General features: G+C 31.3%; 1 protein-coding gene across 1 annotated transcript in view; it reads left to right on the forward strand.

Moving 5' to 3' along the window:
- ice2 (interactor of little elongator complex ELL subunit 2) overlaps window positions 1-20248 on the forward strand; it is a 23358-nt gene extending 3110 nt beyond the window's left edge. Inside the window, 14 exon segments of the mRNA XM_051100260.1 lie at window positions 300-576; window positions 688-807; window positions 1020-1154; window positions 1246-1362; window positions 4097-4253; window positions 4349-4530; window positions 6098-6193; window positions 6195-6954; window positions 9834-10000; window positions 10470-10599; window positions 15851-15935; window positions 16281-16331; window positions 17359-17599; window positions 19830-20248. Of these exon segments, the coding sequence (XP_050956217.1) occupies window positions 300-576; window positions 688-807; window positions 1020-1154; window positions 1246-1362; window positions 4097-4253; window positions 4349-4530; window positions 6098-6193; window positions 6195-6954; window positions 9834-10000; window positions 10470-10599; window positions 15851-15935; window positions 16281-16331; window positions 17359-17599; window positions 19830-20036 (2725 nt within the window). The 3' untranslated portion in view covers window positions 20037-20248.
- The last annotated feature ends 2191 nt before the right edge of the window (window positions 20249-22439 follow it).

The raw sequence follows: 22439 nt of genomic DNA on the forward strand, positions 1-22439 counted from the left end.
CACAAGAATAAATTACATTTACATTTATAAAAATATTGTTATTTGCTGTATTTTGGATCAAATGAATGCAGGCTTGATGAGCAGAAGAGAATTCTTTAAAAAATTCTTTAAAAATCTTTTTGTTGAAAAAATTTGACTGGTAGTACATTGTTACAAAAATCCCATTTTCTTAATGAAGAAAAAAAAAAAACCCAACTAAATGTAATTGTATTTCTGTCTAAAATAACAGAAGACTACAAGAGGGTTAAATGATGGTATGTTACTGAGGTGTATTATTTTGAGTTTTTTTTTCTTCAAAGCTCTGATAAAAAATCAGAGGAGAGCGGTGAGAAAAAGCCAGAAGAACCCTCAGCAGAAGCAACGACTTTCAAGTGTGATGAAGGTTCAGATGTCACTAACCTCCCTGCATTAGATGAGCCTGCGTCTGAGTGCAAACCAACCAAAGGCAAACCTGGAAAGGCAACTGCGTTCCCTGAGCCCCTAGTGCCCTACCCTTGCTTTTCCACCCTCAACTTCAGGAATCGCAAGACATATCTCAACATGCTCATCCACAAGAATTTTTCCAGAGCTTCAAAGGTAGACCATCTCTCATCCTGATCACCCACCTTTAATAGCGGGACAGTTTTGATCGAGGTACATGGATGCAAGGCTGTTTTCATGTGATTCATCTTGTCTCTTATTTCAAAGTGTTTGATGGAGCAGGTGAAGAACGAGGTGACAGAGTTTATGAAATACCTGCAGGATGTTTCTAGAACATGTGCTGATGGGTACAACTATATGCCACCAGGTGGCACCCGCTACACTGAGGTATTTATTTTGTGTAATCTTTTTTTTTTTTAATGTTACTATTCAAATGTTTTTACAAAAAGCATTGTTTTTAATTACCTTTTAATTATTTAATTTTAATTAAATAATATTAAGAAGATTTTTTTGGTTACTTTTTTTGTAATCTTTTTTTTTTTTTTTTTTTTTTTTTTTTGAATATTTGAGTGATTTTTTTTGTATGCTTTTCCCAACAGGAATATTTCACAGCCTGTTTGGAAAATGTAAAGAGTTACCCACAGGTTTACAGCATTCAAGAGATTACTAGCCTGACCAGTGTAAAGTTTGTGGGTGACATATCGCTCAACTTTGAGAAACAGCTTATTGCTATGGTACTTATTTTTCTGTATTTATTTCTTTATGATCTTAAATGTGTGATAAACAGTTGTTTGTTATATCTATCTCTACTGTCTTCCTCCTCAGGGTAAAATAGACATGCTGGACAATAAAGTGATACCAGAAAGTACCCAACTTGCTGTAGACTATGAGACCGTGTCAAATGTGGTTCCTCCGACTAAAAAAGCAACATTAGTACACACTGTAAGTAGCCTTTCTATTATAGTGTGATTTATTTATTTATTTTTTTTTTTAATTGATTTTTTTTTATTTTACTGTTATTTATTGATATATATAATTTTTTTATTTAATTGTTTTTTTATTTATAATTCTACTGTCATTTTTTTATTATATAATTTTTTTAATTGCTTTTTTTATTTATAATTTTACTGTAATTTTTTTATTATATATATATATATATATATAATATGTATATATATAATTGTTTTATTTAATTGATTTTTTTTATTTATTTAAATGTGGTTCCTCCGACTAAAAAAGCAACTTTAGTACGCACTGTAAGTAGCCTTTCTATTATAGTGTGAATTTTTTTTTTTTTTTTTTTTTTAGTTATAATTTTACTGTCATTTTTTTTGTGTATATATATATATATATATATGTGTGTATATATATATATGTATATATATATATATATATATATATATATATATATATATATATACATATATATGTGTGTATATATATATATGTGTGTATATATATATATATATATATATATATATATATATATAAAACTTCTGTGTGTCACTATGAAAAAATATTTGATATATTTTGAATATTTTATAAGTGCGACTGACCCGATCAGGGTATTTGTGTTTGCGCTGAGGGGAGCTTCAAAGGTTTCTACGTGTTTTTATAACGTATCACAGACATATCTCACCAATCCTTTCATAAACAAAGTGTAGAGAGAGTTAGGGTTGTGACGATGAGGAAATTTCCCCACCGGTTAATCGACATGTGACAACACCGGTAATACCGGTATCACCGTGGGGGTGGGGGTTTCCTCTTTTCCTCTTTTTTTCTGCGTTTAAATAGCTTATAAATGCGTGCGTATTATACTTTCAATTTCAGTTTTGCGGGAATTGGCAATTCGGCGTCAATTGTTTGAATGGACGACAACGAAAGTACAAAAAAAAAAAAAAAAAAATTCACTGATATTAAACAGAACTTTTATTAACATAACGAAAAAAAAAAAACACAACGCCATTCTCTTTCTGTAAATTCGACTCCTCTCGTTCTCCTCACGTGATAAATGAAATATGACGTATTGTAGCCATGTTCAGTTTTTAATTATAGTGCATGCTCTCGTCTTAAGTAAATTATTTAGAATTATATTTTCCATTTAATTCAAATAAATATTTAATAAAAAAACGAATACTTAAAAAAAAAAAAAAAAAAATGTGGGGATGGTGTCACGGTGGAAAAGTGATGTCACCGGTGTTGCGTCTTAAAACCGGTAACACCATCAACACCGTCTATCGTGGCAAGCCTAGAGAGAGTGTAAATTAGAGATTCATTGTGCAGTGTAGAGAACTTCGTTGATTATAATGAAACTTGATGAGTGACAGCTTTTAATGATTTTTAAGGGAGTTTGTAAATGAGATATTGGTTTAATACAACAGTTAAATAAACAAGAAGTTAATATTAAGTGACTTACATTGTCTGACTATAACACTATTGCTTGATTTTGCTCTATTTTGTCATCAAAAACAGTTTGCAACACACAACTGAGCCGCTGCGCATCTCCATTCAAACACAGCACTGTTTCTTTTATGAATGAACGTGCGTTTTTGAACGAATCTAGTGAGTCAGTGATTCAATTTCCCATTCATAAAGACGAGACACTTGCCTCATTCCTGAATGAATCAGCCGTTTGAATGAATCAAATGAATAAATGATTCAGTAATTAAATCAGTGTCTTGTCACCACCTACTGGCAGTTTTAGTTTCAAAAAGTATCTTTTCAGTTATTATTATTATTATTATTAGTAGTAGTATATTACAATTACTTGCTAAATTGCAATGTAAAAAATGTCATGATTATGTAATACAAATATATTAATATTACTGTAAGAAAAAATCTGAGTCATGTTAAATAGTCATTTGCAAAAGGGTTTCTGTAGGTTTTAAAAGGGTCTAATTCACCCTTCCACAAACTAAGGCCTTAAAAGATACAAAATCAGAGCAATGATTATCTTCCTTAGTATTTTTTTGTTTTTTAGTACAAATATCTAAGCATTCTTAAATCAAGATGTATTTATTTGAGATGCAAACTTAAAATATTAAGTTATTTTTTTGAGAAATTTAATCAAATTAAGTGAACATATGTTTAAAATGAGAATAAATGTCATTTTGGTTTATCTTGGTTCAAGAATCTTTAGACATTTGCACTGGACGACAAGAAACAAATATTCATGAAGATCATCTTTTTTTTTTTTTTGGATCAAAGGGTTTTTTTGTAAGTTCTATTTTCAAACTTTGAAGCATTGCTAATACAAGACATTTACATTTATAAACCATACTGAACCATACTGATGTGTTCCATTTAGTTTATTCCTTAAATTTTCTTGACTTTATCCAACAAGATCTTAAAATGTCTTCAATTTACTTACATACAAATAAATAAAAAATAAATATTTTTATTAGGTATTTTTAATGTGTTTATTTATCTGTAAGTTTTTTGAATGTATAGGTGAAAAAGACCCAGATATGTCTTTCTTTCTGAGATACACCCATGTAGTTTTATTTTATATAAGCAGTGCAGGTCTCTATCTAGCAAAATGTGGCCTTAACCACTAGGGGGCATTGCTGCATTTGGTTTGAATTAGCACTCTGATACACACTGAATTGTGTCTCCAGACCTCATGAATTCATTTTAATGAACTGGTATTAATTTTAATGTCTCTTTATTTCTGCAGGCCATCAGCAGTGACAGTAACGCAGAAAAACTCAGTGCTACTTATGAGCCACAAGTGTGTTTATCCAAAGAGGCCTTTCTCCAGCTCCTCAATAACAGCTCTGAGTTCACAGAAGCGTGGGAGATCCCTGTTTGGGTCAAAATGAATCCCATGAAAGGTGAGGGATCACTTCTTGTTTTGATGCTTCATTGTAGACCATAAGATTGTAATCCTGTTCTAGTCTCACATGATGAATGTTGTGGTTGTTCTCAGGCAGTAGTCAGAGTAAAACAGCATATATCGATCCTCCTCTGCTGAAGACAGAGATGAGCTGGAGAGAGAGAAGTCTGCTGTTTCAAGAAGAGAGCATGAAGCTGGCATTTAAGAAGACTGTATCACGTCCTGTGTTTTTCCTCACTTCAGAAGAGCTTGTTGAAAAGGAGCCTCCTCCTGAGGTAAAATGAATTTATCATAGAAAGACGACAAAACACCAGACAGTAAAATATAGTGGAGATAAATTATTGTTAATAAATTAGTATATCGTTATTGTAAATATTGGATCCTTTTTTATATATATATATATATATATATATATAATAACTTTCTTAAAGAAATTATTCATTACTTTAATTTTGGAAAAAAGTAGCAAAATCAAAAACAGGTTTGTCACAGAAAGAAGATGAAACACCAGGCAGTATAATATATTGTAGATAAATTATTGTTAATAAATTAGTAATTGATTAATTATTGTGATTATTGGCTCCTTAAAAAAATATATATTAATATATATATTTATATATATATATATATATATATATATATTTATATATATATATATTATATATATATATATATTTATTTATTTATTTTTGTTATTATTATTATTATTATTATTCTGTACTTGAAAGTAGTTTTGGGGGAAAAAAAGGAAAATCAGGAAAAAAAAGGAAAATCAAAACCAGATTTGTATCATGGAAAGAAGACGAAACACCGGACAGTAACGTTTTTTTGGTAGATAAATTATTGTTAATAAATTAGTAGCAAAATCAAAAAGATTTTTCTTTTCCTGCTGAAAATGTGTAGTAACTACAGTTAAAATATGTTATATATATTTACTAATTAGTGTAGCAATAATAATTGTTGATATATTGTTTTATGTATGTCACATAATTAAAATGATAGTAATATTATGATAATAATATATTAAAATATTAAGTTACACAAAATATGTAATATATTTATTAATTACTTTAGCAATAATCAATATATATATATATATATATAATTAAATTATAATAAAATATATTTATATGTAATATATTTAATAATTAATATAGCAAAAAAAATAGTAATTATAATTAATTACTAAATTATATAAATATATTACACATTAATTATATAATTAATTATCTTATGTATTATTAATCAGAAACGCTAGTGCTCAAAAGTTTGGAATAAATTACATTTTTGTGCATATTAATGTTTTAAAGTAATTTGTAGGATCATGTGACACTGAAGACTAGTAATGATGCTAAAAATTCAAATTTGAATCACAAGAATAAATTACATATTAAAATATTTTAAAAGGGAAGACAAGTTTTTTTAAATTGTAGTAATATTTTATAATATTACTATTATTATTTTTGATAAAATAAATGCAGAATCGGTGAGCATAAGATACTTTTTTTCCAGAAACATTAAAAATTCCTTAATTATTCCAAACATTTTACCAGTAGTGTATTTATAAACTGATGCATTAATAAATAAATAAACATTTTTGTATTTAAAAAAAGTATTATGTGCATGTGTGTCCGTGTGTGTTTATTATATTTTATATTATATTATACTACTATATTATACTATTTTTTTTATTAGATATTTGTATGTTATTATTATTCATAAAAGCATCTGCTAAATAATTAAATGCAAAGTAAGTAAACGTAAGTAAATAACTGAGTTACATGAAAATTATTTAAAATATAAACATTGTAAATCATATTTACTCTATTTTACTCTGGCCAGGACAAGATCTCCAGGAGTGTGGTTACATTTGATGACGGTGGTATGGATTTTGGGACTGACCTAACAGACCTGGAGTCATTTGGAGAGTCCTACAAGCCCAAATAAAAAAGTGAAGGAAAAGACTGAACCAAAAACAGCTTCTACAAATCCAGGTGCAACTCCATCCCAACATACCCCAAGCCCCAAGAAACCGACAGCCTCTTTAGCTACAACAAAACGCACCTCAACATCTCAAGAAGCTCCTACAGAACCCCTTGAGGTGACCGTGGCTAAGGTCCAAGAAGAAACAGACATTTTGGAAAACAGTACAATTAATGAAAGTGCCAATTCAGAAACGGAAAGTGCGAGTGAAGATTCAAAAGAGAAGACAAAAATATCTGCTGCCCAGTGTCCTCCCTCAAAGCGGCCTAGACATATGATGGAAGACAAGACGGACCAGGATATGGATTCTGATGAAGAACGACTAGTCATAGACGACATTTTCTCCCCACAAAGATCTAAGACCCAGGTGACACCAGCAGAGGTGTCCTCCCCTCAAGCACCCGACCTAGCCACAGCAGGACCTGCAAACCCTCCAAGCAAAGCAACAAAGAAGGGAGTCAAAAGACCCCGAATATCCGGGGAGTGTGATCAGCTCGGACAGATTTTGCGGATGCAGGATGCCATGCTGAAATCCACCCCGAGCAAGAACCAGGAGCCTGTGAAACCGAATATCCCAGAAGACAAAGCTCCAGAGGTTAAAGCCCACTCACTGGTCAAGCAGTGTGTAACGTCGTATCTGGAGTCCAAAGAGGGACAGGAAGAGGATGCCACACTGCCTGCTGACGTTCCTGTGATGGTAGCCACTCAAAGAAAACGTTAGTGCTCAAAATACACTCTTAGAGGCCCATATCAGACACTCATTTTCAAACTTCTAGAAAAATTACAATATTAAAGGGATAGTTCACCCAAAAATGAAAACTCACCCTCATGTTGTTCCAAACCCGTAGAAGCTTCATTCATCTTCAGAACACAAATTAAGGTATTTTAGATGAAATCCAAGAACTTTCTGATTCTCCATAGACAGCAACACAACTGAAATGTTTCCAGACCCAGGAAGTTAGTAAAGACATTGATAATGTAGTCCTTGTGACATCAGGGGTTCAACCGTAATTTTAGGAAGCTACTAGAATACTTTCTGGAAGCAAAGAAAACAAAAACAAGTTTCCGAAGATGAGCGAAGGTCTTATGGCTTTGGAACGACATGAGGGTGAGTAATTAGTGACAAAATTAACATTTTTAGGTGAACTATCCCTTTAAGGCAATGAAAATACACCTAATGTGTATAATTATTTAAATAAATATTATTTAAATATTTGAAATAACATTTAAATCTATTTAAATAATATTGAAATGTATTCAATAATTTACAAATACATACATTTATTAAAATGTAACATTATTAAAAGAGATGTTAATTTTTTTTTTAAAATATTATTATTGCAGTTTAAATAAATTATACACCAATTTTTAAAAAATGCAATAATAATAAAACTAAAACTAAATTGGCGCAAAAATAACTATAACATTTAGGGGTGTAAGAAAATATCGATACACGTGTGTATCGCGATATTTTGTTTGGCGATACTGTACCGATTCTCAAAAACGGAATATCGATATTTAAAAAAAAAAAAATACAAGGTTCATGACAGTTGCTTCGTTTTGAGCTTATATCTTGACCGCTAGATTGCAGTCTTCTTCTCTCTGAATTTCAACAGTGACAGGAAATATTAGCATAAGGGCACGCCACTAATGTTAGCGTTAATGGAGGATGAAAGAATAGTTCCTGCTCCTGCCTCGGTGTAAAGTGTGGCGTCATTTCGGCTTTTGAGGTAACGTTCGCTCCAGGACGCGGCAAGCAGCGGAACCGCCGCGCGGCCACCACCCGTCTGTGCAGCAGAAGCGCCCTGTGCAACCGAGCGTTTCCGCTGCTTCCCTTGAAAGGGCCTTCGTGCGGGCGCAGTGGGGTAGCCACGCGGCTGCCTGCCGCTTTCTCTCGTGGTGGGGCTGTTTTGTGCAGTTGTGCAGTTGAGCAATTCTCAGAACAAAAAGGTTCTCAGAATGTCCAATATCTGTATTTATTTTATTGTCCCACAATTCTTTTGTTTTCTTTAGGAATTCTGTAAGCACTTTATTTTTTTATTGATATTAAGCAGATCTAATTCTTAAGTTCAGATCAAAATGATCTGACATGGTTACAGTTGTAAACTTAAATTGTAAAGCAGGGTCTAAAAATATATATGGTCCATTTATAAATGATTTTATACAGCTTACATTTGATACATAAGAATCTTGTGAGCACTTTTATTTTCCCCCTTTACTCATACTGATTCAATAACAAAAATGATTCAGTAACATTTAATGGTTTGCATACGGTGGTGTTTTCTTAATTACAGCTTTCCTAAAATTATGTCCTATTCATAAAATAAGAAATATCCCAATATATTGCCTTGTTTACAATATCGTAATGTAACGCAACATATCGTATCGCAAGATTCTTGGCAATACACAGCCCTAATAACATTTCACATTTGTTCAAAAACATTTATGTATGGTATACAGATCAAAATCAAAAGCATGTATTCTATTTTAATTGATAGATCTAAAATTAAAAAAAAAAAAACATCAAAATTTTGATATAATATATATATATATATATATATATATACACACACAGTATCCATATATTTTAATTTTAATATGTAACAAATGTGCAAGATTCTGTTTTGTGCCCGTTTTATGATAGATAGAGAACTGAATAAAAAAGTTATTGCGGCTTTGTATTTCACAATTCTGACTCGCAGTTTTGACTTTTTTCTCAAAATTGTGTGATATAAAGTCACAGTTCTGAGAAATAAAGTCAGAACTGCGAGGTAAAAATGCAGAATTTCAATATTTTTTTTTTTCTCACGAATGTTGAGTTTATATCTCGCTATTCAGAGTTTTTTCTGAGTTGTTTTCCTCGAAATTGTGAGATATGAACTCACTACTGAAGCCCAAATTAATGAATTAAATTAATTAATAAAGTCCAATTTTGACGACAGAAAAACCTGATATGTTCTCAGAATTGCGAGTTTATATCTCACAATTCTGAGAAAAAAGTCAGATCTGCAAGATGTAAATTCGCAATTGCTATAAACAAAGTTAGAATTGTGAAAAAATATCACAATTACCTTTTTTTTATTCAGTGGCAGAAACGGCCTTCCATAATAACAGATCTGTGTCACATGTAAGAGGAAAAATAAGATAATACTAGCATTTAACTCTTTCCCCGCAAGCGTTTTTGAAAAAAATATCATTACAATACCATAATGAATGCTATTTTAACAGATAAAATGAAAATGCCATCAACTTTTCCGAAGACCCTCAGTTCCCTTCAAAGATGCATTCATTTAAAACACCCACACCGCGTTTTGATTTTGAAACTTGGAGTGCTCATGATTGCTCAAAGTCAACCACCACAAATAAAACAATGTATGGGAAACACTAGTAATGTATATTGAAATATCGGAAATCATATCACCGTTAGTGAAAAAAAATTGATATTGAATTATTGTCCAGCCTTTTTGGATCATGATTAAAATGCAGTGGTTACTTCTAATTTTAAATGGCTACAGAATCTATCTATATTTTGCATTTTGAACTCCATTTACTTTAGTCAAGGTTTCTTGCATAAACCTTTATCCGTCTTTTCCAGGTCTTCTGAAGGAGGATCTTCAGGTCAGTGCTGAGGATGAGATGGACTACAATCCTCCAGCAGAGGGCAGCGTTCTCTACAAACTCTACAGCCTGCTGGATGTTCTGCTTATGGTGCGCAGCAGTGTGGACATCGCTCACCCCAGACATGACAAAGACACCTTCAGGGTGAGCTGGATGCATGCTAATACACAAACACAATGTTCCTTCTGTTAAAATACTGCTTATTTTGGCTCTAGTTGAAAGATACGCCCCAAGAGTCACAGATGAGTTTTCAAACATCATTAAACTCATCAGTTGTGTAAACACTCACAACGGATCTTTTTATCATTCTTACTTATCACAGTCAGTGATTTTTAGCAACCTTTTTTTGGATTTTAATCAGTATGTCAATATGCCAAGCAGTATTCTTTGTTTTTAACTAGGGCTGAGTAACGACAACCACTCCCTTTCTTTAAACACTCTGTTTTCCTGTGTGGAGCTGTAGAGTTGACTTTTAAGTCTTATCATTGTTTTGGCAGACTTTGTCCAGTCAGTGGTTCTCAACTGTAGGTCAAAAAAAAGCAGTGTGGGATTTACGCGCAGTGACTCAGAACCGCTGTTTGAGTGGAAAATCATTAAGTGTGTTCTTATCCAGGCCGTCCCGGTGCATGTTTTACCCAAGCTGGAGTATCAGCTGTGCTACGGAGCCGAGAGTCTGACCCACACAGAGGCCTGTCAGCTGTGGGCCGAGAAGCTTCTGCACTCCAGTACTGTGTCTTTCATAAGTAAGAGACCTGATCAAATGTGATTTCTTTGTACTCTTTCTCATTTTTATAGTCAGGCTGTTGTGATTCTGTCATGAACTGTTTGGTTAAATCGGATTCACATGACATGGAGAAGAAAATATGTAGTGTGAGAACATTTAAAAAAGATCTTATTCACGTTACCTGTAAAAAAAAAAAGAAAATATGTAGTATTACAGCGTTACAAAAATCTTATAATCAGGTAATTTCATAAATTCACATAGAATGTAACTGATTTAATGATTCATTTGCATTATCAAATTAAATTAAACATTTTTGTATCATGCTTTAATATGTTAATATTAAATTGAATATGTTGACAGATTGATAAATCTAACTGAATCAACTGATTTAATTGGAATTTTGATCAATTTAATAATAAAGAATGATAAATAAGTTTAATTCAGCTGATTCAGTCATTTATCACAATATTATCAAAATAAATTAAAACATTTTCCATGCTTTAAAATGTTGTGGTAAATATATGTAGGTAAAAAGTTGATAAATTTAACTGAACCAACTGATTAAACAAGTTTTGATACATTTAATAATGAATAATGATGAATAAATTTAATTCACCTGATTCAGTGATTTGTTTGCATTTTTGATTCAAATTAAAGCAATGTTCATGCTGTAAAATGTTGTAGTAAAAATGCATGCAGATAAAATATCTGATGAATCAATTCAACTATTTTGATTTGATATTGCAAACAAATTATTTAATCATAGCATTTTTTCGTCCTTTAAAATGTATTTAAAATATATGTAGGTAAAAATTCATAACTGATTCAGCAGTTCATTTGCATAATCAAATTAAAGCATTGTTTAATCATTTCAATCAGTTTCGTTATAGTGGTTCATATAAATGAAAATAAGATTTACACTTTTTATATATTAAATACTATTTATAATAATATAAAATATAATTTTTAGCTTCTATAATGGTTTAAATTACAAATAGTTACAAGTTGTCAATAATTGTAATGTAAATATTATATTAATTATTAGTAATATTATTAATATATGAATATCTATATGACATATATTTTTGTTTTTACAATGTTTTACATTTATTTGTTTTTAATTATTTTAAATCATTTATTACTTTAAATAATTAACTTAAATATTAATTAATATTAATAATAATATTATATATATATATATATTTGTTTTTATAATATTTTCTATTAGAAAATGTACAAATGTTTAAGAAATTTATTTAAATATTATCAGATAATATTAACAATAATAATATTAAATATCTTTTTGTTTTTGTAATTTTTTTAATAAAAAAATCTAAAACGTTGCAAATGTTTAACTTAAATATTATTATTATTAATATGTAAGATATTTATTATATTTTGTTTTTATAATGTTTTAAATTATTTTTTTATTTAAAATTTATCACTTTAAATAATGAACTTAAATATTATTAATTAATATTAATAATAATATAAAATATATATATTTTTTAATGTTTTAAATTAAAAAAGTAAAAAAATGTTCAAATAATTTGGCTTAAGTATTATGAATTAATATTAATAATAGTAAAATTAAATCTTTTTTTATATTTTTGTTTTTATAATATTTTCAATTAATTTTTTTCAAAAATGTGCAAATGTTTAAATAATTCATTTAAATATTATCATTTAATATTAACAATAATAAAATGTAATTATATTATAAGTTTTAATTTAAAAAAGTAAAAAAAAAATGTTACATGTTTAACTTAAATATTAGTTAATATTAATAATAATCTTTTTAATAATAATAAATATCTTTTTGGTTTTATGTTTTAAATTAAAAAAAATGTTAAAACTGTTTAAATAATTTTAACTTGTATATTATTAATTAATAATAATATGATGACATGCATTTTTTGTTTCATAATGTTTTAAATAAATATTTAAATATTATTAATTAATAATAATCATAATATTAAATATTAGTTTATTTTATAATGTTCTAAATTTAAAAAGTAAAAAAACTGTTCAAATAATTCAAATAATTTTGACTTAAATATTAAGAATTAATAATAATATGAAATATTTGTTTATATTTTTGTTTTTATAAGATTAGACAATGTACAAATCATAATAATAATATTAAATATCTTTTTTGTTTTTATAATGTTTTAATTAAAAAAATAAAAAAAAGTTACAAATGTTTAACTTAAATATTGGTTATTAATATATAAGATTTATTATATTTTGTTTTTATAATATTTTAAATTAAATTTGTTTAATTATTTTAAATAATTTATTACTTTAACTTAAATATTATTAATTAATATTAATAATAATATTAAGTAATAAACTAATATATTTAATATTTTTATAATGTTTTAAATTAAAACTTAAAAATTGTTTTTATAATATTTTAAATTAAATTTGTTTAATTATTTTAAATAATTTATTACTTTAACTTAAATATTATGAATTAATATTAATAATAATATTAAGTAATAAAATAATATATTTAATATTTTTATAATGTTTTAAATTAAAAATTAAAATACAAATAGTAAAATACAAATAATACAAATAATAATAACAATAAAGTCAAATAATTTTGACTTAAATATAAGAGTTAATATTAATGATATTAATATTATTATTTTTTATATATATTTGTTTTTTATATATATTTGCTTGAATCTCCTTTTTGCTGCAGCGACTTCCTCTGTTTCAAAAAACCCCAGCTTTTTACGTCATTTAAGTGCAAATAACATCACCATTAATTATAAAATAAAGTTGTTGTTTTTTTAATGAATGAATAAATGAATGAAGCAAATTCAGACAGGCAGAAGTATCCATGTTGTGTCTTGATTGTTAGTTTTGGTAACAGGGGGAGTCAGCACAAAAGTGAACTTCCCGCAAACTCCCAGCATGCCTCTCTTGTGATGCATGACTCAATGTTTTGAGTGAGGGTTGCCGTAGCTACTAACATTTCCAGCTTTGAAAGGGCTACAGAAGAATGCAACCGCATGTGTGACTTATCAGTGGGTGTAGGGCTCCTCGGGTTTCACCATTATGAGAGAAAGAGGGAAGGAGACTCCCTTTTCTGCTCGACAGACTACTAAAGTTTAAAGAGTTTTTATCCACTTTCTGGAAGCCTGTGTAACACTGACAGTGATTTTAAGAAAGCTCACAATGTGCCTGACAGCAGTCTATGCCTGCAGGTGAAAATACCTCAGAATCACAGAAGAATGCAGAAGAGCCTTGCTCTCAGCATAGTGTTTGCTTTACAAATTCTTCTAGGCTTATTAAAGGAATCTTGTCTTTTCTCTGGGTCTAGTCCAGGATCCGATAACAGAATGGGCTGGCATCTTCACAGTTATGAGTCTGGACATATTTTCACAAGATTTAAGAAGACTTGAGCAGAGTATTTTACTGCGGATCATCACAATAAGCCACAAGACAATTGAAGTAATAATAATAATAAACTCGTACTAACCCCAAAATATTGATTATTGGCTTTCAAACAAAGCCAAAGCAAGACCAAGTATTAGAACACAGACAGAGTGACACAGTATGTCATAATCAGGCATATTGTTTCGTTTTTTTCTTTTATTAATAATTCATAGGAATAAACCGTTTCGATTGTGGCAATAATTACTGAAATGTCATCATGTCCTCTGTTTTATTATAGTTTTGTGTTGTTTGGCCTAGAGCAGCGTTTCCCTTACACAAATGAACAAGAAGGGGTGTGGAGATCATTTTCTTCTGGCATGAACTCAAAATGACACCATCGGTGTGAAATATTACGAGGCAGAGATACAACAGACAGACAAATAATTGCAACGTTCACGTTTCTCACAGTTTGAGTTCATGTTGCAGGTCAATACGTGTCCTTTTGCTCTCAATCACCTGTTGACACAGATTTAGGTGTTCCTTGGTTAAAACAAACTGAGCTGGTTTAAGGATCCGGAGATTTTAGCTTCTTTAGCTGTCGATTGTTAAAGAGGAATGTACAGGGGCTCTTTTTTTTTTTTTTTTTTTTTTTGTCATCGTTTAGGTCAATATTTTTTTATTACATTTTTTAAAGGGGTCATTGGATGGAAGTTCACTTTTACATGTTGTTTTAACATTAATGTGTGTTGGCAGTGTATGTACAAATCTACCCTATAATGCTAAAAATCTATGCAGTGGTTTTTAATTCATCTGTAAAAATAATATCCCCTTTTTATCCCAATATCCCACGATAGTTGATTGACATGAGCGTCTTACCTCAGATCAGTTGTTACAGTCCGACCTCTTTGTTTCATTGCCAGAGCAGGGATATAAGTTAGACAAGAATATCTCCGATTGAGCGATTGAGGTGTTGTGTTGCAGGATGTAAAAATTAACGTAGTGGTCGTCATTTACTCCCGACATCTGAGCCGCTGAAGATGCAGTGGTTTGTTTGTGAATTCGCCTCCCAATCTGCGTATAACCGTCTGTGTTCACGCAAATCATTCGTGATCCAGCTTTACTTACAGTAGAGGTGTTTTTTTTAATGAATCTTTGCGATCGCCTTTCCAAATAAACGCGGCTAAAGTAAACGGGCTCGTCACTCCACAGAGAGAAGAGAGGGGCGGGGTGAGCACAGCTCATTTGCATTTAAAGCAGCCTCGACCAGAATGAGATGATTGTTGCAGAGCTGATTTTGACAAGGAAAAAAGGGTGTTGTTTTACACAACCATTGAGAATTTTTAACCAAAGTATATTATAGACTTTTCATTAAGACCCTAAAGAATCATATCAACTTGTGGAAAATGGGCATCCGATGACCCCTTTAAAAACAGACATTCATTCATAAATGAAACACCACTGTGTTTGAATGAAGATGTTCAGTGGCTCAGTTGTGATCTGTTTTTTGATGACAAAATAGCAAAATCAGGCAATAGTGTCACAGTCACTTAATATTAACTTCTTGTTTATATAACTGTTCTAATAAATCCATATCTCATTTACTCATTTACAGAAACACTCCCCTCAGCGCAAACACAAATATGCTGATCGGTTCAGTCACACTGGTGCTCCTAAATATTTTTTCATTTTCACACGTAGTAGTAAAATGGTCACACTGTAGAGCCCTGAAGTAACCTAAACGTTATGAAAAATGAATGGAAGTATTATCCTGAGGTTATATATGAGATTTATAAAAGAAAGAAAGAAAATGAGCAGCCTACCTGTGGTAGTATGTGCATTTAAAGGCTAACTGTTCAGAAACTCTTCTGGCTTTTGTGTAGGTCGCATCAATGCGCACACATCAGAAGTCGCACAGATGCAGAAGTTGCCCGACAACTGGATTCAGAACATCAGCTGTGACTTGCAGTGAGTGAATCTCTATATAAAATCAAATTGTAATTATTTAAATCTTTTAAAAATCCAAACTGATTTTAGTGTTTTACTGTTGTTTTAATTAATTAATTTTTATTTATTTATTTTGTTTGACAGACTCTCACAGATTTTCCTCTGAAATATTGTAATACTATTTATTTATAATTATTATTTTTTTTAATGATTTACAATTATTATTTTTAAAATGTATTTGTATTTTAAGTATTCATTTATATTAATTAATAAATGAATTATATATTAATGTTATGTGACATTAATAATATATCTCATGTATCAAGTTTGAATGTAATTTAATGTGATTCAATATTTGTTTTTCAGGCCAACTAGATGTTTAAACACCCTCTACCATATATTGAAAAAAGTCTCAGCGTGAGTTTCTTTCACTTTTTAGATCTATTAGATATAATGTGAAATCAGACTTTCAATCAGTCTTAAAAAGTGTGTACACTACTAACATTTTTATTATATATGTATTTTTTTTTACTTACTGCTCACCAAGCCTGCATTTATTTGATCCAAAATGCAGCAAAAACAGTAACATTTTGAAGTACTTTTTACTATTTAAACTAACTGCTTTTCTATTTGAATATATTTAAAAATGTAATTTATTCCTGTGATCAAAGCTAAATTTTCAGCATCATCACTCCAGTTTTCAGTGTCACATGAACCTTCAGAAATCAATTTAAGGGGGGAAGAAATTATAGAAATGTCATACTTACATTTAGCAAGGATGCTTTAAAATGATCAAAAGTGATTATAAAAACATTTATAATGTTACAAAAGATTTATGTTTCAGTTAAAAGCTGTTCTTCTGAACTTTCTATTCATCAAAGAAACCTGAAAAAATTCTACTCAGCTGTTTTCAACATAATATTAATAATAATATTTTTTGAGCAGAAAATCAGAATATTAGAATGATTTCTGAAGGATCATGTGACTGGAGTAATGATTCTAAATTCAAAAGCTTTGAAATCACAGGAATAAATTACATTTTAAAATATATTCAAATAGAAAACAGTTTTAAATAGTAAAAATATTTTAAAAAATGTAGAGTTTTTGCTGTACTTTAGATCAAATGCATGCGGACTTGGTGAGCAGAAGAGACTTCTTAAAAAAATAAAAAATAAAAACAAAAACCCTTTTTGACTGGTAGTGTAATTCTGCATATTAAGCTAGAATATGTGAGCGCATTTTAACATTAGAAATTACACTCATCAGCTTTAGCTATTGACTTTGTAGTTCAACTTTGCGAGGATGTGACCTTTTTGTTGTTTGCATTAGTAAGCTTGTGTCATCAGCTACAAATTTCCTTTCAGCTGTCGTAGTGCTGTATTTAATAAAGCAGCCATGTATATGTCTTTGCTTTTGATCTTATGTCTTTTAACACCTGCCCCAGATTACAGGAAGGACGATACCTGTTAGTCCACAAGCCTCGTGAGGGTTTTGTCACCATCTTTAAAGCTAGCGATGAGACCAAGGCTGCTCGCGGGGTGTACCACCTGCAGAACGCGCACTGCGGACCCCCAGCTGTGACTCCAGGGATTCCCTGGGTTCCCCTGGACCCCTCACACATCCTGCCATTTCACCAGAAACACAGCAGACCGCCCTGCACCTTCCCCCCACGTCCACCCCCTCAGGTATGAACACCTTTTCACTTGGAAATGCTCCAGACATGTTGAACCTTGGTGCTTATGTGGAAAATTAGAGTTTGAATTTAGCCTGCAACATACCTTTATACAGTACTTCCAGAGGTGGTGTTGTGCAGAGGTAGTAGTTAAGAGTTGGTAAATGGAAGGTTGCTAGCTTGCATGTTTGCTTTAGGCATGTTGAACTGTAGTGCTTACATTGGAATTTTGAGTTTGAATTTAACCTGCAACTTACCTTTTATCCAGTATTTCCATGTGGTGTGGTGTAGTGGTTATAGCTCAGAGTTGGTAAATTGAAGGTTGCTGGTTTGCATGTGTGCTAAAGGCATTTTGAAACATGGCGCTTATGTGGGAAATTTGGGGTTGAATTTAGCCTGCAACATACCTTTATACAGTATTTCCATTTAGTGTGTAGTAGTTATAGATTAGATTTGTGTGCTCCAGATATTGAACTGTGCTGCTTATGTTGGAAATTTACGTTCAAGTTTAGCTTGCAACTTTTCAATTATCCAGTATTTCCTGGTGGTGTGGTGTGTTGATTATAGCTTAGAGTTGGTAAATGCAACATAATGCAGCATACCTTTTATCTAGTATTTCCAAGTTGTGTGGTGTGGTAGTTTACATGAATGCTCTAGACATGTTGAACCACGGTGCTTATGTGGGAAATTTGGGTTTGGATGTAGCCTGCAACTTACCTTTTATCCAGTATTTCCATGTGGTGATGTAGTGGTTGCATATTGCTGCTTTGCATTTGTTCTCCAGGCATGTTGGACTGTGGGAAATTTGTGTTTGAATTTAGCCTGCAACTTTCCTTTTTTCCAGTATTTCTAGGTAGTTTGGTGGTTGTAGCTTAGACTTAATAACTGGAAGGTTGCTGGTAAGCATGTGTGCTTCAGACATGTTGAACTGTGGTGCTTATTTGGGAAATTTGGGTTCGAAGTTAGCCAGCAACTTTCCTTTTTTCTAGTAATTCCAGGTGGTGTGGTGTAGTGGTTGTAGCTCAGACTTAATAAATGGAAAGTTGCTGATTTGCATGTGTGCTTCAGACATGTTTAACTGTGGTGCTTATTTGGGAAATTTGGGATTGCATTTAGCCTGCAACTTTACTTTTTCCAGTATTTCCAGGTAGATTGGTGGTTGTAGTTCAGACTTAATAAATGAAAGGTTGCTGGTTTGCATGTGTGCTTCAGGGATGTTTAACTGTGGTGCTTATTTTGGAAAATTGGGTTCAAATTTAGCCTGCAACTTTCCATTTTTCCAGTAATTCCAGGTAGTGTGGTGGTTGTACCTCCGACTTAATAAATGGAAGGTCACTGGTTTGCATGTGTGCTTCAGACATGTTAAACTGGTGCTTATGTGGGAAACTTGAGTTTGAATTTAGCCTGCAACATACCTTTTATCCAGTATTTCTAAAGTTAGTGTGGTGCATTGGGTTATAAGATTTGGTAACTGGTGGGTTGCTGGTTCAAGTGGTGATTTGAGCCCTTGAGCACTTGGAGACTAGTTTTAAAGCTGTTTTCAGAGAAATGCATCATATACTCAAAGGTATTTGCATGCACACACTTACAGCCAACATAAACAGTCGCTCTGGACACTTTTCCATGATGTCTCAATAACATTCCTCCACAGAGTTGCCACACCCATTCTATCTATCAGGGCGATCTGTCATGCCATTAATCAGTCTGAGTATCAATCGATGGTGAATGTTACTTATCGTTAGTAGATTCAAACTTTTATTTCGCTTCATTTCTAAGTTGTTTCTGAGTTATCACAGCAAACACTGCTCAAACTTACATAAAGTAAATTTAGATTGTGGATGTTCTTTTATTCACTGGTCTGAGGCTGTTGCAACTGGGATATGTGCCGGGACAGGTCGTAAAGAGATCACACCCATCCTACATCACATTTAGTAACTCTCTTACATCACTGTGCTGGCCCGAATGAAGCACTGCCTGAGGAGACATGACACTTAAAATTTCATTGAAGCAAAACTTATGGCAGAACTTTGGAGGTGTGTGGATTGTGTATCATTGAGCTCCTTGCTCACACTGTCCTGTAGAGACATGCCTACTATATTTGCGTGTTCTAAGGCATGCTGGGACATTGTAGGTGGATTTACAACTCTCTCAAGCTTATGGATATCCACTATTAACCTGCAACCTTAAGTCTACTTAGATGAACACAATGTATGAAGTATACTTTCTGCTTTCTTCTCATGCAGGCAAAACATGGACCTAAGCAACGCCAGGGGAAAAACGCAGCCAGACAGCCACAAGCAGCCAATCAGAATCAACCAACAAAGAAGAAGCATAAAAAAGGCACAAATAAGAAAAATAAACAGGTATGGATGGACAACATGAGAGTCAAGCTGATAAAGGACCTGCAAAAAAACCAAACCAGTGAAGGTGGAAAGGATGAAAAGCCATGATTTTGGAAAATTACATTTTTTGGGTGTGTAATTACGGAGTTTATGTTTAAAAGCACTTACTACCCCTATTATGTACAGCGGAATTAAAATGTTGTGTATAACTAATTTTTGTACATTTTGAAACAATCCTTACTAAATAAGAAGCAGTTTACTTTTAAAAAGTGTCCTGTTTTGTATCATTTTTCAGCAGAAAATAAAAAAATCAAAGATAATTATTGTGTTACACATTTATGTAGCAGTTTCCAACCAAAAACATCTGCGAATGAAGCACCATTTTCATCCCATCTGTTTGAATTAAAGGGACAGTTCACCCAAAAATGAAAATTACCCCATGATTTACCCATCCCCAAGCCATCCTAGGTGTATATGACTTTGTTCGTTCAGACAAATACAATTGGAGTTATTTATATATATATATATATATATATATAAATATAATGGCAGTGAATGGGTGTTGAGATTTCGAAGTCCAATAAAGTGCATCCATCCATCATAAAAGCATTTTAGCAGATGACGTAGGATGTAGGTGTACATTATGCTAGTCTCGTGAGAACCCAATTTTGTTTACAGCAAAGGAAAACCAGTCTCCTCTTGGCTTATATATCGAAATCCTCTGACATTTTTCTCTACAAATCCTCATTTTGTACTTCTAATTTGTGACTGGTGTTTTGTTTTGCTTTCTCCACTCTGCTACCAAATAGCTTACGCTACGTCTACATCCTACGTCATCTGCTGGAACGCCACTCTCTCATAAATGTGTATACGATAGTTAGCGGAAGCTCGAAATTACGTTTTGTAAAGTTTTAAATATGGATATTTTTCTTACACATACGCAGGTCTTCTAATTGGAAAGATGTGGGTGTGTCTCAACAGTAAGACCCGCCCTCCAATATACTCTATTTTGCATACTAAATATAATGCAAGCCTAGAATTAGTCCATCCTTATAGAAGGTAATGTTGGAAACAGTACAGCCAAAGCTGTCTAGACTGGTGGATAGACATTCCCCATTGGATTTTCAAAGTGTGCCTTTCAGCTGATATTGAGTAAAACCATTGCGCAATTGAAGAGGAGGAATGTATCACAGTTCACTTTTCAGTTGACGAAAATGCCAAGGAATGTTACAAAAGCTGCCACAGCAGTTTTAAAGATGTATTAACCTAAAACTGAAGTAGTTAATAATGACTTTTAAAGGGATAGTTCACCCAAAAATGAAAATTCTGTCATTAATTACTCACCCTCATGTCGTTCCAGACCTGTAAGACCTTCGTTCATGTTGTTGAACAACAATTTGTACATTTGTGATTATTTGTAACGTTATGCCCCATTGCACTTCAAGTTTCAGTTGTGATCATTAAACTAAGTGATTCTATGGTGTAATAATAATTTGCTTTCACCTTGCTGGCAGGTGTGTTTAAAATAATCATATCATCTGCGCAATTGTTTAGTAGAGCGTGAATCATAAATTCATGTGCTCTTGCCTTGAGTGTAATGAAGTGATGCAAACCCCAAAAGAGAAAGACCTTTGCTCAGTTTATGCATTAGCACTATGGACAGGTCATGGCCTGCGTTGACACGTCATTCAGCCCTTGGGTCACAAAGGGTGTTTTGGTATTTTTGTACACCTTATAGACTGTATACTGTCTGTATATCTGTAAGCATGTAATCACTTCATGTTAATAATAATATTGATTTGTTATTTTTTAATAATCATTTTGGTCCCACATATTGGGTGTCTTCGTGTTGAACTGCAAAACACTTTTACTGCAATTGAAGTGGGATACAGTTAAGGTTAGAGTCAGATTTGGTATATAATAAATACCGTATAAAACATACATGTACACAGTAAGTACATTGTATAAAATATTAATTTAAAACTAATTAGTTGAACGTGTGTAATAAGTGACTTTTTTTTTTTAATTAATGTTTAATTATTTTAATTTTTACTCCACTTACTTTAATTGAATGGACAATAAAACACAACTTTTTTAAAATGCACAGAAAGCACAGAAATGTATGATTTCACCCAGTTTTTTTTTAGGTCTATTTTGATTCAGAATTTATTTTTACATTTTCAGTTTTTAATTTTTGTTGAAATTTTAGTCATTTTGTTTTTAGTCCGTTAATTTTTAAAATATCTCTATTTAGCCAGCTTATTTTGATTTCAGTTTTAGATTTTTTTTTTTTTTTTTTTCCATTTTAAATATTATTATATTTAGAATTTTTTTTTTCAGTCAGTTTGTAACATTTATATTTAGTTAATTTATTTGGACTTGTAATATATATATATATATATATATATATATATATATATATATGTATATGTGTAATATATCTATATATATATATATATATATATATATATATATATATATGTCACAAACAAAAACATTAATGAAAAATAT

This window comes from Labeo rohita, chromosome 25 (assembly GCF_022985175.1).
Source record: "Labeo rohita strain BAU-BD-2019 chromosome 25, IGBB_LRoh.1.0, whole genome shotgun sequence".
NCBI lineage: Eukaryota > Metazoa > Chordata > Actinopteri > Cypriniformes > Cyprinidae > Labeo > Labeo rohita.